The following is a 21,589-nucleotide window of genomic DNA, read 5'->3' as shown; positions in this document are numbered from 1 at the left end:
TTTGATGGTTTTGGCAACCCCGGAACAATCCGACTGTCGGGGATGTTGAGATGTCATCACAGTATAAAAGAGGAGGGCAGTGGGAAAATAAGCAGACAGCGACTGCCATTTGCCAGGGAAACAGCCTGATCCATGTCTCAGAAAAAGCTCCATCCTGGACGAGTGAAGGTACCAAAGAAGACAGAAGTTCCAGACAGAGGAATCAACCGAGAAAGCCCAGAATATTTCAGAAGGTAAAACCTGGTTGTAATTTAGAGAGTGACTAAGTGGAAATTGTGTTTATCTAAACAGTTTTCCATTAGAATGGTGATTTATTTGAGATGTTAATTGTTGAGTTAACCCGTTCACTGCTAATTAGATAAATAAAATGTTACTTGTTGATTTTACGGAGAGAGTCTCAGGGAGACTTTTTGGTTTAACCACTAAATGTTGCTAAAGCGCCAATCGTCCCACTTCACACTCACTTTAACAGATTATAAGGCGAGGGACTCCTCTTTCAGTGTTAGTGTTAGCTCACAGAGAGGGAACACTTCTGCTTTACAATAAAAAGTGTGTATGTTACTGAGGTCAGTGTGTGTATTGCACCGTCCTGCACTATACCGTGCCGCATTGTGTTGTGAAGTTGGGAAGAGTAATTTTAGACTGGGAGGGAAAAAGTTAGAATTTGGTGTTTGTAAAATTGTACATTGGGGACTGGGGGACTGGGGGGGTGGGTGGTGCCGGGGAGCATTGCACAGTCCCAATAACAGTTAGTGCTTTTTCCGTACTCAGAAAATTTAAAATGCAAGTACACAGAGAGCCAAAACTGAAAAATCTGCTGGTTTTGACAACCTAGAACCAATCCTATCGTGGGAAATATTGATATGTCATCAGGGGTATAAAAGAAGGGGCAGTGGGACAAAAAGAGAAAACAACTGTCACCTGCCATAGCTAACAGCTAACAACTCACAGATCTGGAAGAGAGAGAGAATCACTGTCTCACAGCTTCATCAATGTCTTAGAGAAAGCACCATCTAGGTAGCAAAGGCACCAGAGGAGAAAGACATCCAGACAGAAGAATCAACAGAGAAAACCCAGGATATTCCAGGCACAAAACCCGGTTGTAATTTAGAGAGTGACTAAATTCTATTTTGTTAATGAGAGGGAATTGTATTATTTGAATGGCATTCCATTAGAATCTTGTTTTATTCGTGAATAGTTAGAAGGGATTTATTCAGTTTGTTAATAGTTTAGTTAATTTGTTCATTGTCAGTTAATAAATAAGTTATTATGTGTTGATTTTAGAGAGAGCGTCAGGGATTTATTTGTATTTAACCACCAGGAGGAGCAGGTCACACCACGTCACACACACTTTTTTACAGATTATAGAGTGAGGGACTCCTCTTTGGGGGTTTTGGTATTAGTTCTCAGAGGGGGGAATCACCTATGCTTTATAATAGATTGGAGGCTTGTCTGGGATTTGAACAGTCTGAGATCTTTAAATAAACTTGTAGTGAAAAGTGGAAAATCTGTTTAATTTTGGTGTCTTGTTGTCGGTTAAATCAAAAGTGGGGAAATGGCTCTTAGCATTGCTAAAGAGGTTCTGTGGATCCAAGATGCTTCCCAAATTTGCCAACAAAGATTAGAAAGACAGAGAAAGAAGACACTTGTAGAATTAGCAAATTAGCTGAAATTGGGTTTACCCAGGAATAATAAAAAAGCTGAAATTGTAATGGAGTTAGCCAAACATATAGTGTATCAGAGAAACAGTAAAGTGCAGTGGAGTTAGAAAAATTAAATTGCAAATGAGGTGACTGGAGTTAGAAAAGAGAGAGAGGGGGAGGGGGGAAGAGAGAGAGAGGGGGAGGGGGGAAGAGAGAGAGAGGGGGAGGGGGGAAGAGAGAGAGAGAGGGGGGAAGAGAGAGAAGAGGGGGGGAAGAGAGAGAGGGGGGGGAAGAGAGAGAGGGGGGGGGAAGAGAGAGAGGGGGGGGGAAGAGAGAGAGGGGGGGGGAAGAGAGAGAGGGGGGGGAAGAGAGAGAGGGGGGGGGAAGAGAGAGAGGGGGGGGGAAGAGAGAGAGGGGGGGGGAAGAGAGAGAGGGGGGGGGAAGAGAGAGAGGGGGGGGGAAGAGAGAGAGGGGGGGGGAAGAGAGAGAGGGGGGGGGAAGAGAGAGAGGGGGGGGGAAGAGAGAGAGGGGGGGGGAAGAGAGAGAGGGGGGGGGAAGAGAGAGAGGGGGGGGGAAGAGAGAGAGGGGGGGGGAAGAGAGAGAGGGGGGGGGAAGAGAGAGAGGGGGGGGGAAGAGAGAGAGGGGGGGGGAAGAGAGAGAGGGGGGGGGAAGAGAGAGAGAGGGGGGGGGAAGAGAGAGAGGGGGGGGGAAGAGAGAGAGGGGGGGGGAAGAGAGAGAGGGGGGGGGAAGAGAGAGAGGGGGGGGGAAGAGAGAGAGGGGGGGGGAAGAGAGAGAGGGGGGGGGAAGAGAGAGAGGGGGGGGGAAGAGAGAGAGGGGGGGGGAAGAGAGAGAGGGGGGGGGAAGAGAGAGAGGGGGGGGGGAAGAGAGAGAGGGGGGGGGAAGAGAGAGAGGGGGGGGGAGAGAGAGAGGGGGGGGAGAGAGAGAGAGGGGGGGAGAGAGAGGGGGGGGAAGAGAGAGAGAGAGGGGGGAAGAGAGAGAGGGGGGGGGGAAAGAGAGAGAGGGGGGGGGAAGAGAGAGAGGGGGGGAGAGAGAGAGGGGGGGGGGGAGAGAGAGGGGGGGGAAGAGAGAGAGAGAGGGGGGAAGAGAGAGGGGGGGGGGAAAGAGAGAGAGGGGGGGAAGAGAGAGGGGGGGGAAGAGAGAGAGGGGGGAAGAGAGAGAGGGGGGGAAACAGAGAGAGAGGGGGGGGAGAGAGAGAGGCGGGGGGAAGAGAGAGAGAGAGAGAGAGAGAGAGAGAGAGAGAGAGAGGGGAAGGGGGAAAAGGGAGAGAGAGGGGAAGGGGGAAAAGGGAGAGAGAGAGAGGAGGAGGGGGAAAAAAGAGAGGGAGAAAAAAGAGAGGAAAGCCCTAGCAGAAGATAAAGAAAAAGAATGTTTGAGTTGGAAAAGGTGAAGTTGGAATTTGAAGCAAAAGGACTTCAAATAACAGAAGTAAAAGTACAAGATAGAAGTGGCGATGAGCAAACTCATTGTAGCCAACCGCCTGGTGGGGATATATAAATATGTCCAAACGCTACCAAAGTTTGATGAAAAAGATGCAGGACCCATTTTCAATTCCTTTGAGAAACTGGCTACACAGATGAATGGGTCAGAGAAGGTGTGGCTAATATTAATTCAGACTAAGTTGGAAGGCAGGGTGACTGAGGTGTTTGCAGTGCTGTCAGAGGAGGTGTCAGGAAAATACGGAAGAGGTAAAAAGAGCTGTTTTGAATGCCAGAAGTATATAGACAGGATTCAGAAACGTAAGAAAGAGCTTGTATCAAGTTTAAAATAATTAAACAGAACAACTTCAATAGATGGGTGGGAGCATTAAAGATAGAAAAGACAAATGAGGCTCTTAGAAATAAGAAGTGTTAGGAATTTATGTTGAGGAACAGAAAATTAAAACAGCGTGAAGAGCTGTAGAGATGGTGAATGAAAACACACTGGTGCATAAATTGAAATCTAGCTTCCGACAGCAATTTCATTCCATAAGGGGGATCATTCAATGAAAAAAAAAGTAGGTCAGACAGGGAGCAGTTTACCACAGGTGAATAAAGAAACCCAAGAGGGTAGAAATGAGGGGAAAGACCTGAGGTGTTTTCACTGTAATAAGGTGGGACACACAAAGGTACAGTGCTTACTCAAGAAAGGCACTGGGGAAAGGATGTGGTAAAAGATGCTCAATGAGTACGATTAGTTAAAGTAATGAAGGAAATCCCAAGAGAAGTTGAGGAGCTGAAGGAAAGTGCACAGCCTAGGCATGGGTTAGATTGTAAGGTAGTGCCTGATCTTTTCAAAGACTTCACTTGTATGGGTAAGGTTTACTCAGGTAGAGCAGGGGGAGTAGGTAAAGAAGTTAAACTATTGAGAGGTACGGGAGCTAGTCTGTCTCTAATAGTAAGAGATGAAAATATATGCACTCCTTCTGAAATACTGCCCGAGAGACTGGCAATCTGTGGAACAAATGGAGAAAGCAGTTGTGTTCTCCTGTGTAAAATAAGGCTGGAAAGTCCAAACAAGACTGGGAAAGTGATAGTGGGAGTGGTGGAAAACAGTTTATCCTTGGAAACGATACAGCTATATTGGAGTACAGGTGGGAGTGATGCACATTGTCGTGGAAAAGCCAAAAGAAAATCAGGGAACCGAGGAGTTAAGAGAATTTTTCCAGACTGTGTGATGACATGTTCCCACAACCAGAAGTTAAAACAAGAAGGGAGAACAAGAGAGAACGTTGAAGGAGTTGAGGTTCAGGTAGCTGACACTCTGTTTGATGAGATGGTAAAGGAAAAACCTAATCAGGTGGAAGATTAGGCAGAGGTGTTTAGTTCTGAAAGATTAATTAAGTTACAACAGAAAGATGAGATGATAAAGGATTTATATCATAAAGCCTACAAGGCAAAGGAATCAGAATGTATTCTAGAATGCTATTACCTTAAGGATAAAATCTGAAGGTGGAAATGGAGACCTTGGCAGGTTAGTGCAGATGAGAAATGGGGGGGAAGTTTGTGTTGCAATAGCATACAGACAGGAAGTACTTCATAAAAATAGAAACACTACAGTGCAGAAAGAGGCCATTCAGCCCATCGAGTCTGCACCGACCACGATCCCACCCAGGCACCACCCCCATATCCCTACATCTTTACCCACTAATCCCTCTAACCTACGCATCTCAGGACACTAAGGGGCAATTTTAGCACGGCCAATCAACCTAACCCACACATCTTTGGACTGTGGGAGGAACCTGGAGCATCCGGAGGAAACCAGAGCATCCGGAGGAAACCCACAGACACGAGGAGAATGTGCAAATTCCACACAGACAGTGACCCAAGCCGGGAATCGAACCCAGGTCCCTGGAGCTGTGAAGCAGCAGTGCTAACTACTGTGCTACCATGCCACCCTTTTGCAGGTATTGCGGGTAGCACATGGATTACCTGTAGGAGGTCATCTAGGAGTGAAGAGACTCAGGCTAAAATTCAGAAGCATTTTTATTGGCCTGGATTACATAAAGATGTGGTTGAATTTTGCCATATCTGGTTGGAAAGCTACAGGCAGTAATAGAACCAAAGGCTTTGATGCCAATTTGAAGAACCTTTTACACGGATTAGAATTGATTGTGTAGGTCCCCTCCCTAAAACCAAAAGGGGGAACCAGTATTTGCTAATTGTAATGGACGTGTACACCAGGTTTCCAGAGGCAATTCCTTTACGAAATGTCAAGGCAAAAAGGGTTGTGGAGGAGTTGTTTGCTTTCATTATGGATTACCCAGGGAGATTCAGTCAGACCAAGGATCCAAATTTACTGCCAAATTATTTCAGGAGATCATGGATAATTTAGGCAGCAGACACTTTACGTCGAGTGTGCACCACCCTGAATCCCAGGGAGCATTGGAAAGGTGGTGTCAGACCCTAAAGACCATGTTGAGGGCTTATTACCAGAATCACCCAAATGACTGGGATGAAGGTGTCATCCCATTTATATTATTTGTTATTTGCAATGCTCCAAATAAATCGACTCAGTTTACTCCATTTGAATTGATATTCGGACACAAAGTACGAGGACCTTTAAAATTAATTAAGGGCAGTACAGTGGTTAGCACTATTGCCTCACAGCGCCAGGGACCCGGGTTCAATTCCCAGCGTCGGGGCACCGTATGTGTGGAGTTTGCACGTTCTCCCTGTGTCTGCATGGGTTCCCTCCAGATGCTCCAGTTTTCTCCCACAGTCCAAAGATGTGCAGGTTAGATTGATTGGCCATGCTAATGTCAGTTATTAGCAGGGTAAATATGAGGGGTTATGGAATAGGGCCTGGGTGGGATTGTGGTTGGCACAGACTCGATGGGCTGAATGGCCTCCTTCTGCACTGTAGTGTTTCTATGAAAAGCTGGTAGGTCTGAAGTCAGAGATCTCACAGTTGGATTATATATCTGAGGTGAGAGAAAGATTAAACAGAGTGGATGAATTAGCTAAACATTTGAAGGTGGCCCAGCACCTAATCAAACAAGAAGCACATAAGAAATCTAAAATTCATACATTTGCCCATGGGGATAAAGTATTGGTGCCATTACCAGTGGTAGGAGATCCCTTCAAAGCAAGATTTAGTGATTCCAATCAGATTGAGAAGATGTTAAGTCAGGGGAATTATCTGGTAAAGATGCCAAATAGCAAAATAATGTATAGGGTACGTCATGTGAACATGCTGAAATAGTACTCTGACAGAGTAAGGGAATCAGAGGAATAGGAATTAGTTACTGCTACTCAGAAAATGTGGAGTTTGGTATGTCTCAGAATAAGTTGAATAATCAAGAAGTCCTTAAGTAATGGAATAGGATAATGAGCTACCTGTCTCAGGAACAGAGAACTGAATTGAAAGATTTGTTACAGTGCTCTGAGGACCTATATAGAAATGGAATGGGGAGGATTAATGATATGGTACATGAGGTTGACATAGAGAATGCTGTTCCAATGAAACAACACCCGTATCGGCTTAATCCTCTCAGAGCAGCACAGGTGCAGAAGGAAGTGGAAGCAATGCTAAAGGAAAGCATCACAGAGTCGAGTTAAAGCGAATGGAGTTTGCTTATTCACGTTGTCCTCCAAACCTGATGGTGCTCAATAATTCTGAGTAGATTACAGGAAGGTCAACATTGTGCCTAACACTGACTCATACCCATTCCCAAGGCTGGAGGATTGAGTGGAAAAAGTCGGACAGGCCACTTACATCACAAGTTGGACTGACTTCGCGGTTACTGGCAAGTACCTTTATTGAAGAGAGCAAAAGAAGTTCTGCCTTTGTAACTCCAAATGGCTGTATCAATTTAAAATAATGGCCTTTGGGATGAGAAATGCACTGGCTACTTTTCAAAGGCTTATGAGCAGAGTTGTTGCAGGATTGGTTAACTGTACCATCTACAAAGATGACTGAGTGATCTTTTTTCAAAGTTTATTTATTTGTCACAAGTAAGGCTTACATTAACACTGCAATGAAGTTACTGTGAAATTCCCCTTCAGCCATTCATGGAAAGATCACAAGGAGCATTTGGCAGAGCTCACTGAGACACTGCAAAGGCGAAAGTGACATTCTTAGGGCACAACATTGGATACGGACAGATGACACTGAGAAACATGAAGACAAAAGCCATTGAGGAATTTCCATGATCATCAAAGAAGGAAGTGCTATGATTTTTGGGACTGAGTGGATTCTACAGGAAATTTGTACCAAACATCAGTAGCGCAGAGGCACTGTTGATGGATTTGATAAAAAAAAACATGAAATTTGGGTGGACGGAACAATGCCAGGAGATGTTTGAGAATTTGAATGTGGAGATGCTGGCGTTGGACTGGGGTAAACATATCCTGGACTTCTTACTGTGAGAATTTGAAAGCAGTGTTAACCACTGCACCTGTTTTAGCCACACCATCGCCAGCAGTGAGTTGGAGCTGTGTTGTTACAGGACAATGATTGTGGAATTGAAAAACCAATTGATTATTTTTCAAAAAACCCCCCAATATCCACCAGATAAAATATTCCACTATTGAAAAGGAGTTACTGAGTTTGCTAATGGCCTTGCAACGTATTAATGTTTACGTTGCAAACAACAGAGACAATTGTGTCTACCAATCACAATTCTTTGACATTTCTGGGAAGATTTAAGGTCAAGATAACCAGATTATTTCATTGGACTCTCATGGTACAAGCACCTAATTTACAGATTGTACAAGTTGCAGGTGGGGAGCATGTGTGAAAATCTTATTGTGGATGCTTTATCACGAGTTTAAAAGAAAAATGTTTATATAAGATAGAAATGGCCGTGTTCAATGTTATATATAAATAGAATTAGTATAAAGTACGAGAGTCAAGAGTAATGAACTATGGGTCGAGTAATATAATGAAGTTAAGGCATTTTAAAAAAAGCCTTCTTTTCATGATAATGGTTCATTTTTTTTCTGAAGGGGGAGCACTGAGGTTGGGCGGAGCAATTGTAGATTAGGAGGCAGGAAATTAGAATCTGGTGTTTATAAGAATGGTAAAATTCTAAAATGCTCGGGAAGTGGGGGGGCAGGGTGCATTGCACCGTCCCTTTAACAGGTGGTGCTTTTTCTGTGCTTAGAGATTTTTAAAAATGCAAGTACACAGAGAGCCCAAACTGAAAAATTTACATCAAAAGGCCAAGCAGCATTGTTACCAAGACAATAGGCTTTTGAATTTAGTCAATCAATTTGAATCAGATCCTTAGATACCAAAAACCTATTAAATTTAAATCCGATGGTTTTGACAACCTAGAACCAATACTATTGTGGGAAATATTGATATGTCATCATAGGTATAAAAAGAAGGGGGCAGTGGAACAAAGAGAGAGCAACTGCCATCTGGCAGAGATAACAACTCTCAGTTCTGAACTCTCTCTCAAGAGAAAATCGTCGGCTCTCATCTAGAAAGCAAAGGTACCAAAAGAGAAAGAAGTTCCAGACAGAAGAACCAACAGAGAAAGCCCAGAATGTTCCAGAAAACATAAAACCTGGTTGTAATTTAGAGAGTGACTAAATTCTATTTTGCTAATGAGTGGAAATTGTGTTTATTTGAACAGTATACCATTAGAATCTTGTTTTATTCAGAAATAGTTAATTAGAAAGGATTTATACGGTTTGTTAATAGTTTATTTAATTGGCTCACTGTTAGTTAGATAAATAAAATGTTAGGTGTTGATTTTAGAGAGTGTGTCAGGGATTTATTTTGTATTTAACCAGGAGAAATTGCTGAAAAGCAGGTCACACCACTCCACACACACTTTTTACAGATTATAGAGCGAGGGACTCCTCTTTGGGAGTTTTGGTGTTAGTTCTCAGAGGCGGGGGGGAATCACCTACACTTTGTGTTCAGTTCTGGTCACCTCACTATAAGAAGGATGTGGAAGCATTGGAGAGAGTGCAGAGGAGATTTACCAGGATGCTGCCTGGTTTGGAGGGTAGGTCTTACGAGGAAAGGTATCACGCACTCATCCTCAAAAACATGGCCCCTCTCCTTAGTGAGCACTGAAGAAAAGTATTCATTCAACGCCTCACCTATCTCTTCTGACTCCATGCACAAGTTCCCACTACTATCCTTGACTGGCCCTAACCTCACCCTGATCATTCTTTTATTTCTCACATAAGAGTAAAAAGCCTTAGGGTTTTCCTTGATCCGACTTTATAACACATGCAGCGTGCTGTATTGCATTATAGAAACACAGAATAGTACAGCACAGTACAGGCCCTTCAGCCCTCAATGTTGTGCCGAGCTATCCCACTCCCTATCATTCTGGAGTGCTCCATGTGCCTATCCAATAACCGCTTGAAAGTTCCTAAAGTGTCCGACTCCACTATCACAGCAGGCAGTGCATTCCACACCCCAACCACTCTCTGAGTAAAGAATCTACCTCAGACATCCCTCCTATATCTCCCACCATGAACCTTATAGTTATGCCCCCTAGTAACAGCTACATCCACCCAGGAAATAGTCTCTGAACGTCCACTCTATCCCCCTCATCATCTTATAAACCTCTACCAAGTCACCTCATCCTCCTCCGCTCCAAAGAGAAAAGCCCCAGCTCCCTCAACCTTTCCTCATAAGATCTACCCTCCAAACCAGGCAGCATCCTGGTAAATCTCCTCTGCACTCTCTCCAATGCTTCCACATCCTTCTTACAGTGAGGTGACCAGAACTGAACACAATATTCCAAATGTGGTCTCACCAAGGTCCGGTATAGTTGCAGCATAACCCCACGGCTCTTAATTTCAAACCCCCCGTTAATAAACGCTAACACACTATAGGCCTGTTTCATGGCTCTATCCACTTGAGTGGCAACCTTCAGAGATCTGTGGATATGAACCCCAAGATCTCCCTGTTCCTCCACATTCCTCAGAACCCTGCCGTTGACCCTGTAATCCAAACTCAAGTTTGTCCTACCAAAATGAATCACCTCACACTTATCAGGGTTAAACTCCATCTGTCACTTTTCAGCCCAGCTCTGCATCCTATCAATGTCTCTTTGAAGCCTGCAAGAGCCCTCCACCTCATCCACTACTCCACCAATCTTGGTGTCATCAGCAAATTTACTGACCCACCCTTCAGCCCCCTCTTCCAAGTCATTGATAAAAATCACAAATAGCAGAGGACCCAGCACTGATCCCTGTGGTACATCGCTGGTAACTGGCCTCCAGTCTGAAAACTTTCCTCCACCACCACCCTCTGTCTTCTATGATACAGCCAGTTACTTATCCAATTGGTCAAATTTCCTTCTATCCCACATCTCCTTACTTCATGAGCCTATCATGGGGAATCTTATCAAACACCTTACTAAAATCCATGTATACGACATCAACTGCTCTACCTTTGTCTACACACTTAGTTACCTCCTTAAAAAATTCAATCAAATTTAAGAGGCAGGACTTACCCCTCACGAAACCGTGCTGACTATCCCGGATTAAACTGCATCTTTCCGAACAATCATTAATCTCAGGATCTTTTCCATTAACCTACCGACACTGAAGTAAGACTGACTGGCCTATAATTACCAGGGTCATTCCTATTTCCTTTCTTGAAGGAAGAACATTCGCCACTCTCCAGTCCTCTGGCACAATCCCCGTGGACTGTGAGGACCTAAAGATCAAAGCTAAAGGCTCTGCAATCTCATCCCTTGCCTCCCAAAGTATCCTCGGATGTATCCCATCTGGCCCAGGGGACTTATCCACCCTCTGGTTTTTCAAAATTGCTAATACATCTTCCCTCAGAACATCTACCTCCTCCATCCTATCAGCCTGTATCACACACTCATCCTCAAAAACATGGCCCCTCTCCTTAGTGAACACTGAAGAAAAGTATTCATTCAATGCCTCACCTATCTCTTCTGACTCCATGCACAAGTTCCCACTACTATCCTTGACTGGCCCTAACCTCACCCTGGTCAGTCTTTTATTTCTCACATAAGAGTAAAAAGCCTTGGGGTTTTCTTTTATCCGACCCACCAAGGACTTCTCATGCTCCCTCCTAGCTCTCCTAAGCCCTTTTTTTAACTCATTGCACCGTCCTGCGTTGCACCGTCCTGTGCTGCAGGCAGTGACCTTTGTCCACTTGGACCCAGGCAGAATGTAAAGATGATAGTGCACCCCATGGTGGTTTTGCATTTGAAATAACGGAGTTTGATCCAGTGGATTCAGGCTTTGAAAAAACATTTTCTTTCGCAAATCAGAAAATGGAGCGGATATTATAATTGAACCTTACTCCAGGAGGAGGAAGATATGTTTCAGAGACAGACAGGGGCGGGGAGGGTCAGCAAAGGTTTAGATTGTGTTCCGATTGGTGAAATGAGACTCTGAGGTGGGAAAATGCTCTCTGACTGGCTGTTCAATGTAGATGGTCAGTCATCACTCACCAGGCAAAGCATCCTCTGGACAGGGGTCATTGTCCAATCGCATCTGGCCGCTCTGCTGATTATTATTGTCACACACAAGCGTTGTGACAGCTGGAAATCGCCATCCTGCTGCAGGGGCAAAAATCCAACAAGGTGGGCAGGCAGTGAAGAAATCTCAAAATGACCAACCCATCAGACTGACGCAAATCCCAAACTGGGCAGTGAGGAATGGTGAGAAAGGGACGCTGCACTCAGCTTTCAGAGTGACTGTCCCAGAGAGCACACAGTTTATCACCCCTCACCCCCAAACCCTGACCCTGGCACTGCTAATCTGTCCTTAGTCACAAGGACAGGCTGGACCTGATTCATTGGCAGTACCTCACACAGAGTCACTGACTGCCGTGACAGCCACTCAGGAAACACCAGGAAGATTCCCCCCGCAGCGAACCCCCCCCATTCTCAACACCTTTTCCTTGGGCAAGTCCACCCCACCCCCACACCACTCCACACATCTCCTGGCAGTGAATCTCTGCTGACAGAATCATCCACATCAACTCTCCCAACACCACCTGCACGTTGGGAACAAGGCCAGAAAATATTACCCCTCAGTGTCCCCAACTCCCCCAATAAACACCCCCTCCCCCCACCCACCCACCCACTGGGAGGATGTAAGGCAGGAGTGGGCATCAACTGTGTCTCTGTCTCTTTGACCCATTCATTAGCACAAAGGGGGGAGGGGGCTGGACAGACCCTCAGGGTGAGGGAGGGAGGGGTAAGGAATGGGGGGGGTGGGGAGAGGAGGCAAGGAGTAGGGAAGAGGGGATGGGGAGGGGAACTTGGTTAAGGGCAGAGGGGAGGGGGAGTGGCATACAAGAGGGATGAGGGGGACAGGCGAGAGGGGGAGGGAAGGGAAGGGAGTGGGGGGGGGAGAGGGCAGCAGGAGAAGTTGGGGGGGGAAGGGAGTGGGGGGAGGGGAGAGGGCAGCAGGAGAAGTGGGGGGGGGGAAGGGAGTGGGGGGTGGGGAGAGGGCAGCAGGAGAAGTGGGGGGGGGGGGGGAGGGAGTGGGGGGTGGGGAGAGGGCAGCAGGAGAAGTGGGGGGGGGGGGGGAGGGGAGAGGGCAGCAGGAGAAGAGGGGTGGGAACAGATTGACTGAATTGTTCTGGGGTAATCCCCAGCCAATAAGGGCTGCTAACAGGTGACTGGTCAATGATGCCAGGAATCCCAGGTTTAAAGGGATAGTTCATTGGCTCCTGGTTCCAGGTCAGAACATCCCATAACTGCAAGAATCTCACCAATCCCAGAGCAGACGGTCACCAGTCTCACCAATCCCAGACCAGACACAGTCTGTGAACCGGATACATTCCCTTCGATTTGGATTAATTTACAGTTTGCGCGATTGGTGCCTTTTCAACAGCATTGTGCTGCTATGGGGCGGGGATGCAGGTGGCGGGTGGGGTGGGGGGGCAGGGAGGGGGACAGTTACCGTCATTCTGCGAATCCACCTCAGTCGATGCTGACACTTCCTCACTAACCGAGTTACCCTAGAAAACAGAGAGCACAGTAACAGCACTGAACATTCCAGCTCTCCATGTAGCAAAGCCCCAAAATACACACTCTAAAAAAATACACAAATCCCCCCCAAAATACACAACCTATCCAAAATAACAAACCCAAAAATACACAAATCCCAAACACCTTGGCCTTACATCACTGTCAATATTTGAAATACATCCTAAAATATAATTCACAAATGTCCAAAATCCCCACCCTGCCCAGGCCCTCCCCATTCTGACTTTTAACTTTGATGATATTAGGCAGGAATTTTCAGAAGTTGATTGGGGGGAGACTGTTCGCAGGTAAAGATCGGTCTGGCAAGTGGAAAGCGAGCCAGAGTTCAGGGGCAGCATGTTCCTGTTAATGTGAAGGGTAAGACTGGCAGGAGGAGGGAACACTGGATGAAGCGAGATATTGGGGCTCTGGCTAATAAAAGGAAGAATTTGTCAGGTATAGGCAGCTGTATCTGACTCTCTGTAGGGAGGGGCAGAGGAGTACACTTCAAAGGGAAATCAGGAGGGCAAAAAGGGAGCACGAGATAGCTTTGACAGATAAAGTGAAGGAAAAGCCAAAGAGATTGTACAAGTATGCTAAGGGCAAAAGAGTAACTAAGGAGAGAATAGGGCCTCCATAGGGGCTTTGTGAATTTTGGGGCTTTGCTATGTGGAGATCAACAAGGATTCCTATATATAGAGCCACAAGAGATGGGTTAGATCCTAAATGAATATTTCTCATCAGTATTTACCATGGAGAAAGACCTGGAAGCTCAGGAACTCAGGGAAATAAATAGCGATATCTTGAAAAGCGTCCACATTACAGAAGAGGTGGTGCTGGAAGTCTTAAAATGCATCAAGGTGAATAAATCCCAGGAACCTGATGAAATGTCTTCCAGGATGTCTAGGGAGGAAATTGTGGGGCCCTAGCAAAGATATTTGAATCATCAACAGCCACGGGTGAGGTGCCTGAGACTGGAGGGTAGCAAATTTTTTTTTGTCTTTCAGCACAGTACAGGCCCTTCGGCCCTCGATGTTGTGCTGAGCTATGTCCAAACCCAAGATCAAGCTATCCCACTCCCTATCATTCTGGTGTGTTCCATGTGCCTATCCAATAACCGCCTGAAAGTACTTAAAGTGTCCGATAATCCTTTCTAATTATTAACTATTCCAAATGTGACCTCACCAAGGTCCGGTATAGTTGCAGCATAACCCCATGGCTCTTAAACTCAAACCCCCCGTTAATAAAAGCTAAAGTGTTGTACCTTTACTTAAGAACGGTGGCAGGGGAAAGCCTGGGAACTACAGACCAGTGAGCCTGATGTCAGTGCTGGGAAAGTTGTTGGAGAGGATTCTGAGAGACAGGATCTACATGTATTTGGAAAGACAAGGACTGATTAGGGACAGTCAGCATGGCTTTGTGCTTAGGAAATCACGTCTCACAAATATGATAGCTTTTTGAAGGGGTAACCAAGAAGGTAGATGAGGGCAGTGCAGTTGATGTTGTCTACATGGACTTTAGCAAGGCCTTTGACAAGGTACCGCATGGTAGGTTGTTGCATAAGTTTAAATCTCACGGGATCCAGGGTGAGGGATCTAAATGGATACAAAATTGGCTTCCTGACAGAAGCCAGAGGATGGTTGTAGAGAGTTGTTTTTCAAACTGGAGGCCTGTGACCAGCAGTGTGCCTCAGGGATCAGTGCTGGGTCCACTGTTATTTGTCATTTATATTAATGATTTGGATGAGAATATAGGAGGCGTGGTTAGTAAGTTTGCAGATGACACCAAGATTGGTGGCACTGGGGACAGTGAAGGTGGTCATCTCAGATTGCAACGGGATCCTGATCAATTGGGCCAGTGGGCTGATGAATGGCAGATGGAGTTTAATTTAGACAAATGCGAGGTGATGCATTTTGGTAGATTGAACCAGGGCAGGACTTACTCAGTTAATGGTAGGGTTTTGGGGAATGTTGTCCAGAGAGACCTATGGGTTCAGGTACATGGTTCATTGAAAGTGGCGGCACAGGTGGACAGAGTGGTGAAGGTGGTGTTTGACACACTTGCCTTCATCAGTCAGAGCATTGAGTACAGGAGTTGGGATGTTTTGTTATAACTGTACAAGACATTGATGCAGCCATGTTTGGAGTACTGTGAATGATTCTGGTCATCCTGCTATAAGAAGGGTGTTACCAAACTGGAAAGGGGCAAAAAAAAAAGATTGACAAGGATGTTACTGGAACTGGAAGGTCTGAATTATAAGGAGAGGCTGGATAGGATGGGAGCGCAGGAGAATGAGGGGTGACCTTATAGAGGTCTATAAAATAATGGGGGCCATAAATAAGCTGAATAGTGAAGGTCTCTCCCCCAGGGTAGGGAAGTCCTAAACTCCTGACAGCATCTGTGGAGCGAGAATAGAGACAACACAGTCAGAAGTTGTTGCGTACATCGATACAAATGATGTAAATGGAAATAGTGATGAGGTCCTGAGGAGTGATTCTAGAGAGCGAGGAAAAAGATTAAGAAGCAAGACCTCGAGGGTGATAATCCCCAAACTTCCAGTGCCACGTGCTAGTGAGGGTCAGAACAGGAGAACATGGCAGATCAGTGAGAGGCTAAAGAATTGGTGAGGGGACAGGGATTCAGATTCTTAGATCATTGGGATCTTTTCTGGGGCAGAAGTGACCTATTTAAGAAGCTTAGGTTGCATCTGAATTGGAGGGGAACCAATATCCTGGGTGGCAGATTTGCCAGTGCTACAAAAGAGGGTTAAGCTAGATTGGCAGTGGGATGGGATTCTCAGCAGCAGGAGAGTAAGCGAGGGGTGGAAAGGAGATGCAATAGTGAGACCACATTTGGACTAGTGTGTTCAGTTCTGGTCACCTCACTGTAGAAGGATGTAGAAGCATTGGAGAGAGTGCAGAGGAGATTTACCAGGATGCTGCCTGGTTTGGAGGGTAGGTCTTATGAGGAAAGGTTGAGGGAGCTGCGGCTTTTCTCTTTAGAGCGGAGGAGGGTGAGAGGTGACTTAATAGAGGTTTATAAGATGATGAGAGGGATTGATAGAGTGGATGTTCAGAGACTATTTCCTCGGGTGGATGTAGCTGTTACTAGGGGGCATAACTATCAGGTTCATGGTGAGAGATATAGGAGGGATGTCCGAGGTAGATTCTTCGCTCAGAGAGTGGTTGGGGTGTGGAATGCACTGCCTGCTGTGATAGTGGAGTCGGATGCTTTAAGAACCTTCAAGCTGTTATTGGATAGGCACATGGAGCACTCCAGAATGATGGAGTGGGAGAGACTGATCTTGGGTTTGGACATAGCTTGGCACAATGTTGAGGGCCGAAGGGCCTGTACTGTGCTGTAATGTTCTATGTCTATGATTAATAGGACCCCTCAAGGACCAAAGTGGACACATGTGGAACCGCAGGAGATGGGCGAGGTTCTCAATGAATATTTCTCCACAGTGTTTACTGTGGAAAAAGACAAGAAGACTTGGGAACCTGGGAAAGTTAGTGGCGATATATTGGGGATAGTTTGCATTAGAGACAGTGATGGAAATATTAAAATGTATGAAGGTGGATAAATCTCCTAGCCCTGACCAGGTGTATCCAAGAACACTGTGTGAGGCTAGAGAAGAAATTGCAGGAGCCCTGGCTGAAATATTTACATCATCAATAGCCATGGGTGAAGTACCAGAAAACTGGAGGGTAACAAACATTGTGCTCTTGTTTAAGGGCTCCAAAGAAAAATCTAGGAATTATAGTTCGGTAACACTGTCTTTTAAAAAGTATTTAGATAGTCACATGGATAAGATGGGTATAGAGGGTTATGGGCCACATGTGGGCAATTGGGATTAGCTTAGGGGTTAAAAAAGGGTGGTATGGACAAGATGGGCCAAAAGACCTGTTTCCATGCTGTACACATCTATGATTCTATCATCTGTGGCGGATAAGTTACTAGAGAGGATTCTGAAGGATAAGATATACAGACATTTGGAAAGACAGGATTTGATTGGGAGCAGTCAGCATGGCTTTGTGCAGGGGAGATCATGCCATACAAATGTGTTAGAATTCTTTGAGGAAGTGACCAGGAAGGTTGATAAGGGCAGGGTGGTAGACATAGTCTATATGGACTTCAATGAGGCCTTTGAGAAAGTTCCACATGGTAGGCTGGTCTAGAAGGTTAGAACACATGGAATCCAGGGAGCGCTGGCAAACTGGATATACAATTGGCTTGATGTTTGGAAGCGGGGGGTAATGGTGGAAGGATGGTTGTCAGACCGGAGACCTGTGACTAGTGGTGTTCTTCAGGGGTCAGTGCTGGGCCCATTGCTGTTTGTTATCTATAGCAACAATTTGGATGAGAATGTACAAGACATGATCAATAAGTTTGCAGATGACTTTAAAATAGGTGGTCTTGTAGACAGTGAGGAAGGTTATCAAAAATTGCAGCAGGATTTTGATCAGCTGGGGAAGTGGGCCAAGAAATGGCAAATGGAGTTCAATACAGATAAGTGTGAGGTGTTGCATTTTGGAAAGTCAAATCAAGGTAGGATTTTCATGGTGAATGGTCGGACATTACAGAGAGATTGAATAGGTTAGGACTTTATTCCTTGGAGTGTAGAAGAATGAGGGGAGATTTGATAGAGGTGTATAAGATTTTGATGGGTACAGATAGAGTGAATGCAAGCAGGCTTTTTCCACTGGGGCTAGGGGAGAAAAAAACCAGAGGGCATGGGTTAAGGGTGAAAGGAGAAAAGTTTAAAGGGAATATTAGGGGGGGCTTCACACAGAGAGTGGTGGGAGTGTGGAATGAGCTGCCGGATAAAGTGGTAAATGTGGGGTCACTTTAAACATTTAAGAAAAACTCGGACAGGTTATGGATGAGAGGGGTGTGGAGGGATATGGTCCAAGTGCAGGTCAGTGGGACGAGGCAAAAAATGGTTCAGCACAGACAAGAAGGGCCAAAAGGCCTGTTTCTGAGCTGTAATGTTCTGTGGTTCTATGGTTCTACATCAGGGAGTATTGTGGAACAGAGGGACCTTGGAGTTCAGGTGCATGGCTCTCTAAAGGTGGAGTCACAGGTGGATAGGGCAACGAAGGAGGTTTTTGACAAGTTGGCCTTCACCAGTCAGGGCACCGAGTATAGAAGTTGGGAAATTATGTTGCAGTTGTACAGGATGTTGGTGAGGCGGCACCTGGAGTATTGTGTTCGGATCTGGTCACCTTGCCTTCAGAAAGATGTTATTAAACTGGAGAGAGTACAGAAGAGATTTACAAAGGTGTTGCCAGAACGCAAGGGAATGAGTTATAGGGAGAGATTGGGCAGGCTAGAGCTTTTTTCTTTGGAGTGTTGGAGACTGAGGGGTGATCTTATAGAGGTGTATAAGATCATGAGAGGCATGGATAGGGTGAAAGCACTCAGTCTTTTTCCCAGGGTTGGAGAATGGAAAGCTAGAGGGCAGAGGTTTAAGTTAAGAGGGGAAAGAATTAATGGGAACCTGAGGAGTAACTTTTTTTTTTACACAGAGGGTGGTACGTGTGTGGAATGAGCTGTCGGAGGAGGAGGTTGAGGCAGGGACATTGATAACATTTAAAAGGTACTTGGACAGATACACGGACAGGAAAGGTTTAGCGGGATGGGGGCAAATGCAGAGAAGTGGGGTTAGCTTAGATGGACATTTTGGTTTGCATGGATGTAGACTGTGTGAAAGACCTGCCACTGCTTGCTTTCTGTCATTTCTGCTAATCTATCTGCCCTATCCACTTTAACTAACTCTATCCTCATTTCAGTGTAATTCACTTTATTTCAGTTAAACATATTCTGCTTTTAGGACCTCATCCCTTTTTTTACCCAAATGGTTTTTACCAAGGTGTATCACGGCCACTGGCTGTTCACCTTCCCTCTTCGGAATGTCCTGCAGCTATTCCGAGAGATCCTTGATCCTAGCACCACGGAGGCCACATACCATGCTGGAGTCCTGGCTGCGGCCAAAGAAATGTCTGTCTATTCTCCTCATAATTGAATAGCCAAAACTTGCCGATAAGAAAAGCTCATGGTGTAGAGGGCAACATATTGGCATGGATTAGAGACTGACTGGCTAACAGGACACAGGTGCTTGACTGGCACTCCATCCACAAATTTTCACTCCCTCCATTACTGATGCTCAGTGGCAGCAGTGTGTACTATCTTCGAGATTCACCACAGCAACTCACTAAGGCTCCTTAGACAGCACCTTCCAAACACACAACCGCTTCCATCTAGAAGGACAAGGACAGCAGATAAATGGGAACACCACAAGGGGGATTGAATATAAAAGTAGGGAGGTCTTGCTGCAGCTGTATAGGGCATTGGTGAGGCCGCAGCTGGAGTACTGTGTGCAGTTTTGGGCGCCGCACCTGCGCAAAGATATTTTGGCCTTGGAGGGAGTGCAGAGGAGGTTTACTAGGCTGATACCGGAGTTGAGGGGGTTGAGCTATGAGGAGAGGCTGAATAAACTGGGCTTGTACTCGTTAGAGTTTAGAAGAATGAGGGGAGATCTCATTGAGACGTATAAGATGATGAATGGGATGGATAGGATAGAGGTGGAAAGACTCTTCCCGCTCAAAAAAGACAGTAGGACTAGGGGGCACAGCCTCAAGATAAAAGGGGGGCGGTTTAGAACGGAGTTGAGGAGGAACTTCTTCACTCAAAGGGTGGTGAATCTCTGGAATTCTCTGCCCGTTGAAGTGGTGGAGGCTGCCTCGCTAAATATTTTTAAGACGCGGGTTGATGGGTTTTTGATAAGAGAGGGGATTAAGGGTTATGGGGAGAAAGCGGGAAAGTGGAACTGAGCAGCGACAGATCAGCCATGATCTTATTGAATGGCGGGGCAGGCTCGAAGGGCTAGATGGCCTACTCCTGCTCCTATTTCTTATGTTCTTACAACCTGGGAATTCCCCTCCAAGTCACTCACCATCCTGACTTGGAAATATATCGCCGTTCCTTACTGACTCTGGGTCAAGATCCTGAAATTCCCCCCCTAACAGCACTCTGGGTGTACCTACCTCTCGGGGACTGCAGTGGCTCAAGAAGGCAGCTCATCACCACCTTCTCAATGGCAGTTAGGGATGGGCAATAAATGCTGGCCTAGCCAGCGACACCCATGTCCCGTAAATGAATGATATTAAATCCAAACTTGCTAGTGACATAACGGTGACATTGCAAGCTGTATAGATGGAAGTTTAAAAGAAATACTGATGGATTAAGTGAATGAGAAAACTGTGACCAATGAAGTTCAAAGGACAGAAATGTGAGGTTTGGCCACTCTGAACCTGAAAAGTATAGAAGGGGATATTTCAAAATGGTGAGAGATTAGAAACAGTGAAGGTTCAAAGAGTTTCAAGAATCAGAGAACATAGAACATAGAACACTACAGCGCAGAACAGGCCCTTCGGCCCACGATGTTGCGCCGACCAGCTTTTAAAAAAAAAACACTAACCCACTAATCTAAACCAATCCCATTTCGTCCATAAACCTATCCACAGATCTCTTAAACGCCCCCAAACTAGGCGCATTTACAACTGCAGCTGGCAGGGCATTCCAGTCCCTCACCACCCTCTGGGTAAAGAACCTACCCCTGACATCAGTCCTATAACTACCCCCCCTTAATTTAAAGTCGTGTCCCCTCGTGCTAGCTTTCTCCATCCTAGGAAAAAGGCTATCACTATCTATCCTGTCTAAACCTCTAATCATCTTATATGTTTCAATAAGGTCCCCTCTTAGCCGCCTTCTTTCCAGCGAAAACAACCCCAAATCTCTCAGTCTCTCCTCATAGGATCTCCCCTCCATACCAGGCAACATCCTGGTAAACCTCCTCAGCACCCTCTCCAAAGCCTCTACATCCTTCCTGTAATGTGGGGACCAGAACTGCACACAGTACTCCAAGTGCGGCCGCACCAGAGTTGTGTACAGTTGCATCATGACGCTGCGACTCCTAAATTCAATCCCCCTACCAATAAACGCCAAGACACCATATGCCTTCTTAACAACCTTATCTACTTGATTCCCAACTTTCAGGGATCTATGTACACATACACCTAGATCCCTTTGCTCCTCCACACTATTCAAAGTCCTCCCGTTAGCCCTATACTCAACACATCTGTTATTCCTACCGAAATGAATTACCTCACACTTCTCCACATTAAACTCCATCCGCCACCTCGCGGCCCAGCTCTGCAACCTTTCTAAGTCACCCTGCAAACTATGACACCCTTCCTCACAATCTACCACACCTCCGACTTTGGTGTCATCAGCAAACTTACTAATCCACCCAACTATACCCTCATCCAGATCATTAATAAAAATTACAAACAGCAGTGGCCCCAAAACAGATCCCTGAGGCACACCACTCGTAACCGAACTCCATGACGAATATTTACCATCAACCACCACCCTCTGTCTCCTATCTGCTAGCCAATTCCTGATCCAATTACCTAGATCACCCCCAATCCCATACATCTGCATTTTCTGCAGA

The 21,589-nt window shown here is 45.8% G+C and overlaps 1 protein-coding gene across 2 annotated transcripts in view; it reads right to left on the bottom strand.

The window, feature by feature from the left end:
- rnf157 (ring finger protein 157) overlaps positions 1-21,589 on the bottom strand; it is a 78,565-nt gene that overhangs the window by 9,442 nt on the left and 47,534 nt on the right. The window contains exons 17-18 of one of the 2 annotated variants that reach the window (XM_080184109.1): positions 13,010-13,067; positions 11,548-11,655 (exon numbers count right to left, since the gene is read on the bottom strand). In XM_080184109.1, coding sequence (XP_080040235.1) covers positions 11,548-11,655; positions 13,010-13,067 — 166 coding nt within the window. The remainder of the gene's footprint in view (positions 1-11,547; positions 11,656-13,009; positions 13,068-21,589) is intronic. The other variant, XM_080184110.1, reaches the window with a different exon arrangement.

Source organism: Carcharhinus amblyrhynchos, unplaced genomic scaffold (genome assembly GCF_965287045.1).
Source record: "Carcharhinus amblyrhynchos unplaced genomic scaffold, sCarAmb.v2.hapA scaffold_568, whole genome shotgun sequence".
NCBI lineage: Eukaryota > Metazoa > Chordata > Chondrichthyes > Carcharhiniformes > Carcharhinidae > Carcharhinus > Carcharhinus amblyrhynchos.
Note: the sequence above shows the minus strand (reverse complement) of the source record. Positions and strands in the feature narration are given on the sequence as shown.